Source organism: Cherax quadricarinatus, chromosome 36, assembly GCF_038502225.1.
Source record: "Cherax quadricarinatus isolate ZL_2023a chromosome 36, ASM3850222v1, whole genome shotgun sequence".
Classification (NCBI taxonomy): Eukaryota; Metazoa; Arthropoda; class Malacostraca; order Decapoda; family Parastacidae; genus Cherax; species Cherax quadricarinatus.
In genome coordinates, this window is record NC_091327.1 from 19,110,463 (window position 1) to 19,129,866 (window position 19,404).

General features: G+C 40.8%; 1 protein-coding gene across 1 annotated transcript in view; it reads right to left on the bottom strand.

The window, feature by feature from the left end:
- LOC128691382 (uncharacterized) overlaps positions 1–19,404 on the bottom strand; it is a 127,003-nt gene that overhangs the window by 45,499 nt on the left and 62,100 nt on the right. Inside the window, exons 2-6 of the mRNA XM_070091655.1 lie at positions 16,087–18,402; positions 14,621–14,963; positions 12,457–12,499; positions 9,775–11,921; positions 1,480–1,622 (exon numbers count right to left, since the gene is read on the bottom strand). Coding sequence (XP_069947756.1) covers positions 1,480–1,622; positions 9,775–11,921; positions 12,457–12,499; positions 14,621–14,963; positions 16,087–18,112 — 4,702 coding nt within the window. The 5' untranslated portion in view covers positions 18,113–18,402. The remainder of the gene's footprint in view (positions 1–1,479; positions 1,623–9,774; positions 11,922–12,456; positions 12,500–14,620; positions 14,964–16,086; positions 18,403–19,404) is intronic.

Below are 19,404 nucleotides of genomic sequence, written 5' to 3' on the forward strand. Positions count from 1 at the left end.
ACAATAACTGAATGATGATGTATGTGTTTCCTTACTTTGGGTAACCCTAACATGGTAGAGGATGGCCAATGTGCTATAAAAGAAATGAGAGGAATTGTATGGGTCACAGCCTGCCAGCCTACTGCACATTTGACATGAAATTTCAAACCAGAAATCTCAGAGTTCTAGGAATGTTAGAAGCTTCACTGTGACCCTTGATCATGTTTTACACAAATATTAGAGTCAACTCCAGCGTCAAGTTACACTTGTTTTTATGAACCTACATTCCTATCAGTATGAACTGAACTTTTAATAGAGATATTAAGAATATAACCATGCGTGTCGTAAGAGGCAGTTAAAATACCAGGAGCAAGGGGCTAGTAACCCCTTCTTCTGCATACATTACTAAAGTTAAAAAGAGAAACTTTTGTTTTTCTTTTTGGGCCACCCTGCTTCAGTGGGATACGGCCGGTTTGTTGAAAGAAGATTAAGAATATAACAAAGCATGGAGGGAGGAATGAATGTGCTTAGAACAAATGAGGAGAGTTTATTACCCCTATACCACTAACATTGCAGGGAATACCAACCAAAACTCAAACAAGAGTCCTAGGATCCTTATAAGCCCCCAGTGCTGCTCCAGATCAGATGGTCAGAGACTACAAAAACTGTTATATAGTAAATGGTATACAGTACTGACAAGCTGAACCTAAAGGCACCCAAGTGTTGCACAGTTGTCTTACTCAACAATTAGAACACTGGCTGGAATTCTATTAATTTTGGTGGAGTAAAAACCTAGGAACATGCTCACCTCATGCTTGAGAGGCAGACAGCTCACAGCTTCCCTTCTTATATTATTACTGTGGTGTGAAATTTTCTAGTTTGTACTGAGAGAGAAGAATACAGGGTCACATAAGTAAATGCTACATGGCACCAGAGCTGGCATTGGTGCCATGGGAGAAAAGGGAGGAATCATGGATGATTATCAGATGTGAGACACTCATTACTACACCACCTAGTAATGGACTGATAAGTAGTAAAAATTAATGGAACCCTACAGTCATTCTGCACTTAAAAGAAATTAAAATAATAAAGATAAAATATCCAATAAAAAGTTAAATAATTCTGCAATTTCAAAATTTAATTATATTACTTTTAATACAGTATAGTTTCTTTGCCTAAACTCTTATTTAGAAATATTATATATATATGTATATCAAAATTAGTTAGCTCACCAGTACCCTTCTCATTGGTATTCTCATGTGTGTTTGGAATATATGCAATCATGAATGCCACAAAAGTGCAGCCTTGAATATTCATGTTGGCTGGGACTTTAAACTAGTTGCCAAGTAAAAATTTCTCTAGTACGTTACAAGGGCATTAAATTGAGAACATATACGCACTTGGCATTGATATTGTACATCATGCCAAGTTCCCAAATGAACATAAAGCTCTAGCCATGATGAATTAGGGATGAATCAATTGGGCAACATTGTTACTCACTCTCTTCTGTAGGTTTAGCAGATTCTTTTGCCTGATCCTCTTTGGAGTCCTTACGTGAGGCATCCTTGAGGCTCTTGCTCGACTGCCGCCTTTCTCGCCACTGTTCTCTCTTTCGCAATAAGCGCTGCTTGAAGTTCTCCAGGCTGTATCAAAAAAAATACAGGTTTTTAAATGTTTACTGAAACATTAGGGATTAGCATATATAGTACTGTATTGTATATGAAAGTAACAGTAGTGTAGCATATCGAACTTTTAAAGGAAAAAATAAACAGCATAATGCATATTACAAAATACTTGCACATGCGGTTAGGAATCCAAAAAAATTATGAAAGATAATTAATACTGTAAATAATTCAAAGTAAAGTACTGTACTCATGAAATTGCAATAACATAATTGCAAACAAATAAAAAAATGGGTAGGACTCAAATCTATGGAAGCCACATTCTAAAACTCGCAGGTGAGTGTGCTGAACCAATGGTCAATTTACCATGGCAGACAAGTTTTAGGACTTGTTCTGTGATTTGATTTACAGTACTGTATGATAGTTTACTGAAATGAATACAAAAATATCTTTAATTGTTGCTACTGCACTCAACTGTAATAGTGCATGTTCAAAATCTTATCAATTACTTTTTTTCTGGTACAAAGTATTTAATGCTTTTAATTCAGGAGATGATATTTGGGTTAGTCACAAAGATTAGTGTGCTAAATGTCAATTTCAGGAAAAACTGCAGGAATAGCATGTGGTATACAGTACCTCGATATTCTTGTGTTGTAAGTACGGTACTATAAATATTAGCAATAACTATTCAAGGCACTTGTATATTCTCTAAAATAAATAGTGCTATACAATAATAGCCCTATTTAACTGCTTATATAGAAAACATATAGAGACTATCCACTGTCTACAGTAAAAACATCAAGCACCTAAATTATTAGGAGCACTAAAAATTCCTCTGAATTTTATGCCATGGAGCAAAAGTAAAAAATATGTCAATTCCTGAGTGACTGGTTCTAAATCTGCACTATGAAATAATGCACTCCCATCAAATATCAGTACATGTACAGATTAATTATCATCAGACCCCTCCCCTACTTATCTTATAGAAAATATTTTACAAGTTGATCTAAGTAATAAATGATCAACAACATTACAGTTTCTACAATACATCAGAGAATGAACTGCCAACTGCCAACAAAAACAACCTGATTAATCACACCATCAATCAGGATGTCTCAATAAGTACAAAAGGTTCAATGGTTTCATAAGGTGAATTACTAACAGACCTTTAACTCACATCAAGAAGAAACTTGATAAGATAAAACAAAGTAGTGACCACCTGGGTTGTGATGCTTATAATGGACTGCATACAGTTAGAACTAATAGCCTGACTGATTAGGTTATCACCCAAAAAGCAATGGTACGAGACTGGGCCACAGAGTTTTAATCCCCCTAACCATCACAAAGTAGATTATAGGTAGGATGGGATTAGGCAATATTGATAGCAGAGGCCTCAGTCCCAAAAAGTAAGGTAGTCCCAAAAAGAGGTGAAGGTGATGTTCAAAATTCAAACATTTATGCTCTCCATAAATGCATGGAGTAGCCTGAACTGGATTTCCAAAAATGTAAGCGAAAAACTGGCCCTAAGTTTGCAAGCCAAAATCACTTCCTACAGAAACAATAAGTTTAGCAGATGGTGCAAAATACCTCCAGTGTAAAAGGAGAGGTACAATGAGTACACTAAGAGAGAACTCATTAAGTGAAAGAGACCAAAATTTTTTATTACTCCTCCCTTCATACATATGGAAAATTATCAACAGACCCCCAGCTGTCTTCAAGAATATGAGAGGGTAAAAATTTTAAATCTGGCAATTAGGCATGCTAATGAAAATTTAATGTAATAAAACTCCTATGTTATGTAATCCATGCACAAAGTTATACCATACAGTATTTGTAATTTTGCTCATTCTTTTTTTTTTTAATACAGACAGTAAAATAGTACATTTTTTCTTAAGCAACTACTGAATAATACAGCATTAAGATTCTGTTCAAACTCTAAATAAATGTGTTCATAAAAGCACCAGTCAGTGATATGGGGTTGATAAAATAATCAAGGTACAGAGCAACAGCTAGTTTTAAATTATTAGTTAAGATAGTTAAATATTCCTTACATTATTTGCATCAACAGTTATAAATGCAAGTGACTAATTTTTGCACACATTTCTAAAGTACAAGAGTCAAGGTACAAAATTATAATACGGTACCCTCGATTTAACAGACTGATAGGAGAAAGCAGGTGGCTGGTAATGGTGATTGTGGGGGATAGAGACGAGATTGTTTTGCCGTGATCGTAACAATAGTGGATAATTCTGTAACAAATAGACTGTTCGTTGTTTCTGAATCAACTGACCCTGCGGATTTTGTCCCATATTCCCGAAGTGCATTAAATCGAGGTCCATTAAATCAAGGGTATACTGTAATTAAAAAGTTATTAAATTTCAAAACACAAAAAATAGTAAAAAAACAAGGGGGGGGGGCCATATTAAGTCTTGTAAATGATTCCGGAAATGTTGCAAGCACACGAGTGAGAAAATATTGTAAAATATACATATATCAAAGTCATTCAAAAAATATGAGAGATTAATTTTGGATGACAACTTTCTCATACCAAATTTCCTGATAATTCATACAAAAATATTAGTGTAAAGATGTAGATAATTAGAAATAAGACACATTAGCAAATAAATAAGAAAAGGAAGAATGAACTTAAGAATCATGCAGATGTAGAAGTGAAGAAAGAACTTAAAAACTTTAAATAAAAATATGACAGTATCACATATCATCAGAAATAAAAATTGAAAGTAAAGTAATTACAAACTCACAGAAAATTGACTGGAGATACAATACTAAGGAAAACCAAATCTATTACTGGAAAATGCAAGTAAGGATAGAGAGAAGTGTAGTAAAAGGAAGATTTTGAATGCACAAGCACTGGAGGGGATAATGACTGGAAGGATTTTGTTTGTGAATACACCTTGCAATTAAAAACATTACAGTATTTAAAAATAAAATGAATGAAAAAGAGGAAAGAGAATGCTACTAGTGCAAAAGCCAATGAATAATGAAATTTTGGAGAACAGAAATGTAGGAACTACTGTATTATAAACAGAATTTGTTTACTATGAAAGCAAGATGATATGTCAGAGACTTAGCTTATATTCTTACTCTGAAAGTAAGAATATAAGCAAAGCAACTCGTATAGCATTTTGATAATGCTGCACCATTTATAAAAGCACCACTTTCATGGATCATGGGCAATTGGCCAGCATTAAGACACTCCATTGAAGGGGAGGCAGAGGGGAGTGTATAACTATGGTCCACTCCTCTACCATATTTGTAAAGATATAAGTTAGATAAGGGAAAGAAATCTGTTGGACAGCAAGTGCAAGAGTTTAAAAGTGGTGATTGGAGCAATAAATGATAAAAAAAATGGTTTGCTCAAAAGCAAATGGATGGACCACATTTCAGACAAAATGTCAGTATTATAATCAAAAAGAAGGGTCTCTGAATGAATAGCAATTTTTTTTTTTTTGTAAACTCAAATTACTGCATCTTTAACCCCATGTTGATGACTTTCCAAAATAAACTGGAGAACATTCATCCCCTATGAAATTTTATTTCAGTACAGGTACTCCTCACTTAATGACCTACCTGTTTAATTAATGAATTTTGAAAATCGGCCAAAAATGGTGAAAAACACTAAACTGTAGTTCAGGGATTTTTTGAGGCAAAAAAACTTTTCCTCTCAGCTTTCATTGATGGTTATGAGAGAAAGGCGTAGAATTAGGGGGATATGATCGAGGTGTATAAATGGAAAACAGGAATTAATAAAGGGGACATAAATAGCGTGCTAAAAATATCTAACATAGACAGGCCTCACAGCAATGGCTTTAAATCAGAAAAATTCAGATTCAGGAAGGATATAGGAAAGCAATGGTTTGGTAATAGAGTTGTGGATGAGTGGAACAAACTCCCAAGTACCGTCATAGATGCTGAGACGTTGTGTAGTTTTAAAAATAGGTTGGATAAATAAATGAGTGGGTGCGGGTGGGTGTGTGTTGGACCTGACTAGCTTGTGCTACTAGGTCGGATGCAGTGCTCCTTTCTAAAGTGACGTGTCTGACCTCACTTGGTCAAGGCATTGGCTTAAGCCGGTGGGAGAATTGGAGCTGCCTCGCATAGACCAGTAGGCATGTTGCAGTGTTCCTTCTTTCTTATGTTCTTATGAGGGCAAATATTCTATTAGTGGGATGGATTTGTGAAGGACCTGCTTAGTATGGGCCAACAGGCCTGCTGCCGTCTTCCTCCTTTCTTATGTTCTTAAATGTGCAGTAAAAAGTGCCTCAGATGGGAAAGAAACAGACGAAAGAAAACAGCCTTGTATCATGCTAAGACTGTCTCTTTTCAGTTATTTTTAGGTATTTTTCATGATTTCTAGTTCTTTTCTGTAATGAATAGTCTCAATGAAAATATCAGCTTCCTCCCTTAGGAATTACCTGGAAATTAAGGCCTCATATGATGCTAAAATTATCTAATTTTACATTTTTAAGTGTATATTCTGAATCAGCATAGAAAATAGTATACCTGATGTGATTTTAATGAATTTTGAAAATCCGGCCGAAAATGGTGAAAAAATACTGAACTATAGTTCGGGGATTTTTGGGGGTGAAAAAACTTTTCCTCTCAGAATGGAAAATGGCCATGACGACACTGTTTCTTGGATCAATTTATCCCCACAAACATGAAAAAATCCTGAGTTGTATAAGTTAAATGTGCCATAAAAGGTCCCTCAGACAGGGAAGAAACCAGTGACAAAAAATAGCCTTGTATCATGCTAAAATTCTCTTTTCAGTTATTTTTAGGTATTTTTCATGATTTCTGTAATGAATAGTCTCAATGAAAATACAGTGGACCCCCGCATAGCGAACGCCTTGCATAGCGAACATTCCGCATAGCGAACGCTTTGATCGCTAAAATTTTGCCCCGCATAGTAGACAAAAACCCGCTCAGCGAACTTCGTCCGAGACACGTCCAATGTGTGGCCTCAGCCAGCCTCACATGTGCCGCCTGTCCCATTGTTTACCAGCTAGCCTCCGCGGTAACATTCAAGCATACACTCGGAATATTTCGTATTATTACAGTGTTTTCGGTTCTGTTTGTTGAAAATAAGTGACCATGGGCCCCAAGAAAGCTTCTAGTGCCAACCCTGTGGTAAAAAGGGTGAGAATTAGTATGGAAATTAAGAAAGATTTTGAAGGGTTTGGGGCTAACCCTGAGAAGCCTATGCCAGTTGTGGAATCCATTGTGCCTACTTCAAAAATTAAGGAAATGTGTGCACAGTGGGTTGAACTGCAAACCTTTATGGATGAAAATCACCCTGACACAGCTGTTGCAAGGCGTGCTGGTGACTATTTCAATGACAATGTTATGGCCCATTTTAGACAAATCGTAAAGGAACGGGAGGTACAGAGCTCTATGGACAGAAAGAAGTCCAGTGACTCTGAAGCTGGTCCTAGTGGCATTAAAAGAAGAAGGGAAGTAACCCCGGAAAAGGACTTGCCTCCTCAAGTGTTAATGGAAGGGGATTCCCCTTCTAAACACTAACACTCTCTCTCCCCTCCTCCCATCCCATCAATCATCACCAGATCTTCAATAAAAGTAAGTGTCATGTAATTGTGCATGCCTTTTTCAGTTTGTGTGTACTAAAATTAACATTTTTTTGTGGTAAAAAAATTTTTTTTTCATACTTTTGGGTGTCTTGCACGGATTAATTTTATTTCCATTATTTCTTATGGGGAAAATTAATTCGCATAGCGAACATTTCGCATAACGACCAGCCCTCTTGCACGGATTAAGTTCGCTATGCGGGGGTCCACTGTATTAGCTTCCTCTATTAGGAATTACCTGGAAATTAAGGCCTTGTATGATGCTAAAATTATCTCCTTTTACATTTTCAAGTATATATTCTGAATCAGCATAGAAAATAGTACACCTGATGTGATTTTAACGACCACTCGAACTTACGACCAGCTCTCCAACCAGTGAACTGTATGTGTATTTTACTTTTATATTGTTTTTAATGATTAGCTCTATTTTTAATTTACTAAAAATGTTATAAATAGACCAAAGGTGACATAAAAACAATATCTAAAGAGTTTATGCCAACCATCTAAAGTTGGTTGGCATAAACTCACTACCGGTACAGAGTGCTTGAAATATCAGTAAGGGGCAGCTCTGCACTTTACGACCAATTTGCTTACCAACCTACTCTTAGGAACAGAACTTGATCGTTAAGTAAGGTATACCTGTATTACATTAAGGGGAAGTACTAAACCCATAGGGGTCAAGCAGCACCTGGGAAATGGAAGATCAGGTTTTTATTTGTAAAGAAATATTTCCTGCTACACATTTTTTTAACATTTTTTTTTTCACAATTTGAGATTATGTCCCATCTTCCTTGTTGGAATTTTCAAAATAGTATTCATTTTTTTTGTTGCCTATCACAAGCCTAGTGATCATCAGTCCTGCCAGTGATACTATTTTTCAATATTTTAACATTTTTTGAAAGTGTGTGTGGAGTTTGCCCCCACCAACAGTAACAGCCTGGTTGATAAGACCCTGATCCACCAGGAGGACTGGTAAAGGACTGGGCTGTGGGGACAATGACCCCCAAAACGACTTCCAGGTAGACCTTCACGAAGAGACCATTTCTCAATCAGCTCATTCTACATTTTTATTTTTTAACAAAATATGTACAGAACAGTATAGTACTTCTCAACATCTCTATGGTTTATTAGTATCTGTAATCTGCACCCATGTCTTCTTGATCCTGATTCTATTTAAACAATGCCATTATCTGCTCTGTTAATACCATTTAGTATTCTTACACCATAATTATGTTAATAGTATCTATTTATCAGTCTCCTCTAAGGTCGCATCTCAAGGGAGGTTCCCTAATACTGGTGAGGGGCCCTTGATCCAAGGGATTGGACTTATCCTTCCTCTTTGTTATCAAACCCGATTGCTTCTCATTCCTCAGGCGATGTATGACCCCTATGAGTTTAGCTCTTATTCTCTATACAATAAAAATAATAATAATAATAATAATGTACTATATTATTACATTACATTTATGGGAGCACTAAACCCATAGGGATCATATAGCACTTGGGGAATGGAAGACATGCAGACTTTAATCAAGGAATTGGAGCACTGATCCAATTCCTTAGATCAAAAGTCCATCACCAGCATTAAGGAACATCCCTTGAGGGAAATAATCATCATCTGTAAGGAAGCCAGGTTTAGTTCATGCAAACTATCCAAGCAGTGTTCCTCAAAGCTCTAGGACTATTTTAGTTGTATACCTTTAGTAGTTCGGTGGGATACAGCCGGTTTGTTGAAAGAAGACCTTTAGTAGTTTTTGGCTGCAATATTTTGTGAACATGAATGTAGGTGTGTAAGTGAGGGTGTGTGTATATGTGGTCTTACATGCGTATTATGCAAGGTGTATGTGTATATGTGTGGGTGGGTGTGGGGCTATTTACCTGGTCTCAGCTCCTGGCCCTGCCTCTGATGGCCACTACTTGTTTCACTCTTGGCTGCATGAGCCTTATTATACCTATTCTTATAATCAAAACTAAGTGCTAAACCCAACAGGGTCATACTGTGCTGTGAACCTATTCTTAAAGCTATGTATGGATTCTGCCTCTACCATTTCACTCAAGGTTGTTTCACTTCTTAACCACTCTAAACCTAAAGAAGTATTTCCTAACATCCCTGTCGGTTCCTCTGAGTATTTTGTATATCATAATCATGTCATCTTTGGTCTTTCTGTCCTCTAGCCTCTCACAGTTCATACCCCTCAGCTGAGACTAGTTTTGTTGCAAACCCTTTGCACTTTCTCCAGCTTCTTCACACGCTTAACCCAGTTGTATACTCCAAGATGTGTCTAACAATTGCAGTGTATACTGCAGTGTATTGTTGTGGGTGTACGTGAGTGTTGGTGTGTATGAATGTGGGTGTATGAGTGAGTATGTATGTTGCACCTGTGTTCATGCTTGTGCATTGGTATCAACACTTTACAAGGAACGTGAATTATTATTTATGACTATATTTCATGAGGAAATACCTCCCATTCCCCAGTGCCTGGGGAAATAGAAGGCATTAAGGTTCGATTCAAGGAAGGGGAGGATAAATCCCATTCCTTGGATCAAAGAACACTACAAACACTAACTTCTCACTACTGCTATGTAGACTGATGCTGAGACTGACACTGCGACGCAGCCCCTGAGGTCTAGTGGCCTTTTCTTCTCTTACAGAAAAGGAATTACTCAGCCCCTTTCTCGAAGCCTTCTGCTGGAAACACTCTTGCAGATCCATCATACTATGGCTGGTATTGAGCGGCAGGGAATCGCTGGGAGAGCCATATGGCTTACCAAAGGCTGCCAGATGGTCTGTCTGGCTACTCCTGGATGTGTCGTGGTGGATGATGTCTCTGGATATGTCGTGGTGGATGCTGTCTCTGGATATGTCGTGGTGGATGCTGTCTCTGGATGTGTCGCGGTGGATGCTGTCTCTGGATGTGTCGTGGTGGATGCTGTCTCTGGATGTGTCGTGGTGGATGCTGTCTCTGGATGTGTCGCGGTGGATGCTGTCTCTGGATGTGTCGCGGAAGATGCTGTCTCTGGATGTGTTGCGGTGGATGCTATCTCTAGATGTGTCGTGGTGGATACTGTCTCTGGATGTGTCGTGGTGGATACTGTCTCTGGATGTGTTGCGGTGCATGCTGTCTCTAGATGTGTCGTGGTGCATGCTGTCTCTGGATGTGTCGTGGTGGATACTGTCTCTGGATGTGTCGTGGTGCATGCTGTCTCTGGATGTGTCGCGGTGGATGCTGTCTCTGGATGTGTCGTGGTGGATGCTGTCTCTGGATGTGTCGCGGTGGATGCTGTCTCTGGATGTGTCGCGGTGGATGCTGTCTCTGGATGTGGCGTGATGGATGCTGTCTCTGGAGGCAGCACAGGGGTCACAGTGGAGCTGGTGGTGTAGTACTTCGTCAGGAAGGTTAAGAGACTCCACGCTCATTGAGCTGTGGACTGAATCCCAAAATCTGAGAGGTTCATGGATGTCTGTGCTAGCAATACTCCAGCGGGCGGTGGCCAGGCTGCTGCCTGGGTTTATGCGACATCGTAGGAGCACTGCCTGTGGTAATGCAGCCTGCTCAGTGAAGTCTGCAGTGTCCACCTCAGTCTGTTCTGGGAAACTTGCTGTGTTTGTTTCAGTCTGCTCGGCGAAACTTGCTGCGTTTTCCTCAGTCTGCTTAGCGAAACCTGCTTCAGGCTGCACTCCGAAGCCAGATTTGTCTGCTTCAGTTTGTTCAGCGAAGGCTGCAGTGTCTGTTTCAGTCTCTTCAGGAAAGAATCCTATTTCTTCTTCACTCCGCTCGGTGGAGCCTGCCGTGTTCGTTTCGGTCTCCCCACCAAAGCTTTCTTTATCCATAGCGTCTGCTTCCGAATGCTCAGCGAAGCCTGCAGTGTCAGCCTCAGAGTCGTTTACAGATGTGACCTGCTCGACTTCATCGTTGTCAACTCCCTCTTCGTTTATAGTGAAAAGCTCACCTGCGCTGCAACAGCAGTTAACATCTTTCCTGGCTTCCACCTCGCGCCAGTCACTGTCTGTCTCCCACTTACTCCAGTCATTGTTTCTCTCCCAGTTACCCAACCCCACGCACACTGTTTTCTCCCTCATGTCACTTGGCAAGTTTTTCTCACTGACATCACTCGACAATCCGTCAGACCATTGCAATTTGTCCTCTCCCTCACTGACTGTATCCTTAACATACCATACTGTTAATCTGTCAGGGACATTGTCTTCAAGTTCACGCTTAATGTCAACCTTATTTCTCTCGACAGTAACTGCAGTAGGGTGAGGAGAGATCCCTGAGTCGAGTGCTTGTTTTGGCAGCACCTGCACTGACTCACCTCGCCCTTCATCAACAGGTGAACACTCTCCTGCATCTCTGCCATTAATTGTGCCACCACCTTCCACACCAACCCCATTTTCTTCAGCCCGTTTGTTAGTTCTTCTACTCAGCATTTGCTGAAATGTTTTAAGAAATAGTGAGCTAGACGAGGGGCTTTTATTGGAGGCCGTTTTCAAAAGAGGTGTCTTATTTCTTGTGCCCTTGTCATTTTCAGAGTCACTTAGTGCTTCACAGCTACCACGTAGGGTCGTCCTGCCCAGAGTTTCATTAAATTTACCGGCTGAGATGTCAGCTGAACTCAAACTCTGGGACCGTCGCACTTTGTTCCTTGATTTTGGAGCAGTTTCCTCCACCTTAAATTTTCGACTTAAATAACTTGGCGGAGCCATTGCCCAAACCTATTTTTCCGTCTTTAACAAAATATATATATATACACACTCGTGAACAGATATTCAAGCATTAGGCAAGTCCGAATCAACGCTTCTTTCCTAGACAACACAAAGCCGACCGCCTGTCCATTACAGGTGGTCTCGGAGAAGGAAGGGACACGCTATGCCCAAACACTATTAACGTGTTCTTGCATACACAATAACAGGCAGTGAGTGCAGCAGCACACACTAGCAGCCACCACCGGCCTCCCATGACAACTGGGGTCCGTTATCGCCTCAGTCTATCACCTAGAGAACACCACACTGATAACATAGATACCACAGCTGGCTCTTAGCAGTTTTTTTTTATAAAAGATACATCTTGGTATCATTCATTATTTGTTCTTAAGTTAATCTATAAATGCATTGATAGAGCAAAAGTGTAACTATAACGATTAAAGTTTAAAACATATGTTAAGCATCATCCGTGCTGCCTCTCAGTAATGGCATCAAGGTTGGCTATACTTTTGAATTCATAGGTGACGACATTTTTACAACCTCTAGCCAAGTTCACATTCATCATGGGGCGACAAAGACGAGAGTTGCGTCTGGTCCTCGGTGAAAAGCACTTATTTTATATTTAAAATATCGAAATATTTGGAGACCACATTTTCACAATATATTTTTTTTTTCTATTGTCTAGGTAATAATTCTTTCCATGGTTCGGAGAACACGGATCTAACTGCTTGGAAAACGACACACGTCAAAACGGAAAAATATTGTAATAAAAATTCTATTGACAATTTTAAGAGATCCTATTATCCGTAGAGACACGAAAGAAATGATGGAAGGCACGACTCTCTAATATTAAAACTTAAGTACTGTTGGAATAATCACATTGTTACATCCGTAAAAGAAAAGGCGTAATGCTGGGTACATGACTTTCTTATATATAGAATGGACAACAGCAGACAAAATTTTGCCTACTCATTAATGCCTAACCAGTGTGGTTTAAGATTTCTCTTCAGTGAGTTCACTAGGCAAGTTCACTCATCCTTTGAGTGAACATATCACTATAAAGATTATATTACAGCCTAAATAAGCTACAAAGAGTTCCTAGATGCAGTGTGAAGGGCTGTTGATCCAAGGAAGTGGTGAAGGGCTGTTGATCCAAGAAAGTGGTGAAGGGCTGTTGATCCAAGAAAGTGGTGAAGGGCTGTTGATCCAAGAAACTGGTAAAGGGCTGTTGATCCAAGAAAGTGGTGAAGGGCTGTTGATCCAAGAAAGTGGTGAAGGGCTGTTGATCCAAGAAAGTGGTGAAGGGCTGTTGATCCAAGAAACTGGTAAAGGGCTGTTGATCTAAGGAACTGATGAAGGGCTGTTGATCCAAGAAACTGATGAAGGGCTGTTGATCCAAGAAAGTGGTGAAGGGCTGTTGATCCAAGAAACTGGTGAAGGGCTGTTGATCCAAGGAACTGGTGAAGGGCTGTTGATCCAAGAAACTGAAGCTACCCAGCCATCCTTGGGATCAACTCTAATTACCTAACATTCTCCAGGCGAGTTTTTTAGTGCTTCCTCATGAATATAATAATGATAAATAAACAGCACTACTCATCATGTTGGTGAACATGCAGCAATAAAAATTATTTTACAGCCTAAATAATTAATAAAACGAGGATAAAGATGTAATATGCAGAACAAGCTTTAACTGGAATCGGGTAATGAAATTTACAGCCTATGGACTACAAGAGAATCATTAAGGCTACATATAACCTTTCCACAACCAGTCAAGAATATTTTAATTGCTAAAACAAAAAATAAAGTAAACCTTTAGCATATAAACGCTGAAATACACATTTCTGCGATATATTTTGTCGTTCATTGGGACTAAGTTTGGTTCAAGGTAGAGCTGGTACTGAATATTGTTTCGCTAAAGACATCAGCGCTGCATGACCCTTGTAGGTTTAGCGCTTCTTTTACAATAATAATAATAATAATAATAATAATAATAATAATAATAATAATAATAACAATAATAGTAATAATCTATACACATACCTGTGCGTATTAAGTCTGTCCATCCAGTTAATATTCAGGAATTACTATCTTCACAAATTATCGTAATGTAATTCCTGCCAATGCTGCATATTTTATTGTAAAATACAACGAGCCTTTGTTATAATCTAAACTTGACATACTTTGACAACCTATTAGCGAAGCTGTTGGTGCTCGTTGTACGCAGTCTGACGTAAGCTTCACATTCTGGGTAGAATATAGGTGAGTACATATAGGAAGAATGTCCGTCTCGCGCTCAGCAGACGGAGGATCAAGCCTCCATCACGTCTTGCACTAAATGACTCTCATGGATTTAGCGGTTAATTGTACTGTCTATTTATTATCACATTCTGGCTAATCACGAATTGCTCAGATTCCCTCTTAAATGCTTCATAAATGTTAGGATCATGAACATAATCAGGTGTCTTATATGTTAATGGAAAGAATCACACACTTCTGTACCTAGTCATTTTATCAACATTTTTGAGGCACTGGTACCAAATGAAGGGAAAATGCTTGGAGAGAAAGGCCTCTGACTCGACACCTTTCTTGGCTTAAACCTTATTCCCCAGGCGTTGAATGACCCATATGGAATTTAGCGCATCGTTTGACTACAAAAAATAATAATCAGAGGGTTTGGGATACGGGGATAAAGTATAGCTTGAAACACTTACTTTGGCGCCTGTGTTTTGACTGATCCACCTCCGTTTTCTTCCTCGTTGCTGGAATACGACTCGAAGTCCTCGGAGCCCCAGGAGTCTGAGGAGGACAACTGACGGTGCACGTGGAGGCGGCGAGATACCCACGTCTCTTCGTTGACACCACCGCTGACACTGCCACCACCTCCACCACCGCTACCACCACCGTTGCCGCCGCCACCGCTTTCACCACCACCACTGCCGCTGCCTACGCCGCCACTGCCCAGATCAGAGATGTCCTCGTAGATGCGTTCCTCGCACCAGGGGCCGCTCAGGGTACTCGACCGACTAGACCTACTCGACCTACTCGACCGCGAGTCTGCAAGAAAAATGTGATTGGTTAGTGACGTAGATCAGGGCTACACAAGATAATATAATGCACAAACAAGGCTAAGGGGCAGTAAATCCAGCAAGCAGCAAGCTAAAAGGCAGAGCCAGGAGCAGAGACTCAACCCCTTCAACCAAAAAAAGTGCACACAAACACATGTTTTTAACTTGTATAAATAACTTACCAGAAGGAACAGAAAACTATACGTGATCACAAACGATCCAAAAAAAGGGTAATAAAATAAAATAATTATATATTTCTACAGGAAGATTTGGATATGGAGAAAGACAGTTATGTACAGTTTAGGACATTTATTAAAGGAAACGTTTCGCCACGAGTGGCTTCTTCAGTCACTCGTGGCTGAAGTAGTGACCTAGTAGCGACCAGTGAAGAAGCAGGGCCAGGAGCTGTGACTCGACCCCTGCAACCACAACTAGGTGAGTATATAATAATTTAAGCCAAATTACATACCACAGACAGAATGTCAGCTTGAGGGAAGAAATAAAGAAAAATAGTATAACGAAAACAAATGCATAACTTTAGTCCTGAACCAATCAGCACACATGGTAGACCTAAGACCCTGACGCAAGTATATATATGAGGGACCCCCTTGAAAGCAGCCATATATACACGCGTCACCCAGAGGTAAGTTAGTGCTGGTATTGAAGCCTTTAGTAGCAATATATTCTAAGTGTCATATAGAGATAAAGATTCCCACCTGGCTTACATACCCATGTAGCTCTGGGTAGGTGGCACGGGTCTGGCGTAACTGTTGGTTAGGTGTGGTTTGGGGTGGTAGGTGAGAGTCGTGGGGAGAAGGCACTGGGGCAGGTCATAGTAACCCACGACCTTGTCTAGGTCTACCATGTGTACCACAGCGTTAATAAATGAAGGACACGGACAAATTAATGAGAAAGAAAGGGTTAACTACCCTCACAATAATATATATATATATATATATATATATATATATATATATATATATATATATATATATATATATATATATATATATATATATATATATATATATATATATGCATCATTCACAAGGATGAGGAAGCAAGCTGGGTAGCGCCCCCCTAACTTACACTTCCGAGGCCCTCTGTCTTACCACAGTCCTGGACGATTCTTTCATTCCTATCGTCGCTTCTTTCATTCCTAACGCCGGTGCTTTCATTTTTATCATCGATGCTTTCATAGATTGGCTCGGGGACCCTCCGCAGGTTATTTCTATTATTTTCCTTGCGTTCGCACACGCCCCTTTCAGTTTCACTTTGCATGTTACAATCAGTCAAACTTCCGGCAACAGTTTTCTCCTCGCCGGCAGTGCCGCTGCTGCTTCTTCCACTGCTACTGCTGCTGTTACTGCTGCTACGACTCAGTCTGCGTTCCTTCACTTCACTCGGAATCTCATAAACATGTTCAGCAGCGTTCTTCATAACCTCTTCTTTGACACTGTCGCTGCTTCGTACTTCAGATTCAGTCACCTCACAGCTTTTCTCCCCTCCTTGAACCACCACGGGTACGGGGTCACCCTCTCCTACTGTGGCATAATATGGCTCGGCACAAAACACTGTTCCTAGATGATGGGGGTCTATACCAGTTTCTGGTGGCAGAATCTTGTCTTCGTCTGCTGCATTCTGATCTTCCGTTTCAAAGTTCTTGGCCGGAGTTTCGTTTGTAACAATATTTTCACCACTGGCTTCCTCTCTTCTCATTGGCACATGCAAGCTTAAACTCTCGCCGTCACTCTCCATTTCCCCTTGACCTTTATCCTTGCCCTCTCTCTCTCTTAGTCCACTATCCTTGGTTTCATTCGGTTTATTTTCATCTATAACTTCCCGTCCCTCATCATCTGAGGCGTTTTCTCTCTCTCCTGAATCACACTCAGTTTCTGGTTCTCTCGTCGGTTCCTCTCTAATCTTATTCTGGAGGAATTCTTGCTGTCCCTCATTTACGGTTGGTTCCTCTGTCAGCTCATTACCCGCAGCGGCGCACTGCACAGCAGTCTCCCTCGCCTCTGAGTGCTCGGCGCAACAGGGACGTGAATGTGTATGTTTAATGTCTGCTTCTTCACAAACATGGGAGTCCTGGGAAGCATCAACCTTTGGCATGCAGACGACATACGGATTTTCACACGGAGGGTCAATACCAGTAGAGTCCTGGCATTCAGATATGGGTGTACTGGGATGCTCTTGTGATTCACTAGAAGGGTCGATGATAATCGGGTGCTCGGGTTCTGTGGGCGGCTCCGGAGGCGGTTCCATAGGCGGTTCAGAAGGAAGTTCCATGGGCGGTTCCATGAGCAGTTCCGTAGGCGGTTCCATGGACGGTTCCGTAGGTGGTTCCATGGGCGGTTCTAAGGGTGGTTCCGTGGGCGGTTCCATGGGTGGTTCCGTGGGCGGTTCCATGGGTGGTTCCATGGGTGGTTCCGTGGGCGGTTCCATGGGTGGTTCCATGGGCGGTTCAGTAGGCGGTTCAGTAGGCGGTTCCGTTGGAAGTTCCATGGGCGGTTCCACAGTCAGTTCCGTAGGCGCTTCCTTGGTCACTTCCGAGGACATGTCCACGGGTCCCCGCCCGTCACTCACTCGTTCCGTGACTTGTCCCTGGGAACTTTTTACGTCCGTCAACACCACGTCGGAGTGATGAATCACACACAGGGGGTTCACGGTCTGCAGCTCCGGCAGGACACGACAAATGGCCGCCATTAGGTCGGTGGCACCCTCTTCATCGTCACTGGTGAACCTAAGACAAGCATCAGTCTCGTCCAGAATGTCGTGTTCAAGGGCAAATACTGTCTTTCGCACGACCTCCTCCGCGTTGCAAGACGATCCATTATCTGCAGTGCTCATTTCGCTCCCGTGGCCTGTGTTGTTGTTGTTGTTGTTATCGTCGTTGGTATTTGTAAGCTGCTCCTCTAGCAGCGTCTGCTCCTGCAGGCACCGAGGAATTTCTAGTAGTGGCTTCACTGCCAATACTTCCTCGTTGCCTTCCAGCATCATGCTGAGAGCACCTGTAGAACACTTCTCGCTAAACCTTTCCTCGTCTTCTGGTGCAGAGGGGGCAGAGGAATGCTCCTCTATGTCCTCCTCTTCGCCAGATTCTTTCCTGATGGTGTTCTTCATCTCAGCCTCCATCTGTGGGTGGAGGACGCCCCTCTCACTCACTCCGGGGCGCCACCATCCTCCAGATTCACATGCCTGCAGCGGTAACAATGTTGTTTACACCACTAATCACAAGACCTTGCCCATCCCTCACATGAGGATGTTCATACACTCTAGCCTTCGTCCAAGAATGCAATACTAAACTTTGGTTTCAGTGTCACTATGCGATCACTGTCTTTTTCCAAAATGTCTTCTGAATATTTTATAACTTTCTATGCATTTATATTGTATATCATGTTGCACACAACCCAAATACCTGTTGCCTGAAATAAAAATAACAGAATAAGAAAACAAATTTCATTGTAAATTCAGTAAAAGAAAACAATACAGTAATGGTGAAAAAAGCTGTTTTGGAACGCAGGACGACATCCACTATCACCCTCACTGTCGTCCTCCTCTTCTTTCTATTATACTTCAAGTCCAGTTTCCCTTCTTATTCCTGCTCCTCTGTCAATTCCCAAAATTAAAACACAAGATGTTGTCACGGAAACTTGGACGAGAGACCAACACGCACCATCCATCCTATTACTTCTTATGTGAAGGAGACCCCTTAATGCTGGTGACGGGCTCTTGATCCAAGAAAATGGAGCTGTCTTCCCCCCTCCCCCATCTCTTAGATGAAACCTAACTATTTACCGTTCCTCTGACGCTCTATAACCCTTACGTGTTTTGCGCTTCCAGGAATAAAATATGAAAAAAAAGGAGTAGCACTGACAGCAACAAAATCACACCTTTACCACACGCAAGAAAAAAAAAAAGGCGACAGGAAGCATTAAATTATAACCATCGTCGCTGATAAGCATACTGGCTAACGTACTGAGCCACAGATGACAACAGAGCACATGGAAGGTAAACTGTATATATTAAACATCCAAAACGGATTCAGAGTTGATTTCTTACGAATGTTTTCTTAAGCTGTTGGAAAGTAACATTTATAAAGAAAAAGACGGGAATGGGTAGTATGTATATTCCTAGACTGTAAGAAAGTCATTGACACTACCACACCGGAAACTGAACTACAAATTAGAAGAGAGAGCAAGGGCAATAGTTAAGGTGTGTTCAGTGATTCCCAATAATAATAATAATAATAATAACAATAATAATAATAATAATAATATTATACAAGAAAGATACGTATCAGAAAGGGCGTATTAGCCCGACCTTTGGCCAATATTATAACACTCTGTATACACCTTTGGTGGGTTCCGAGAGTTTTTCTATTCCGAGAGCCCGGCCTTGGGCCAGGCTCTGGGAGTATCCCTCTT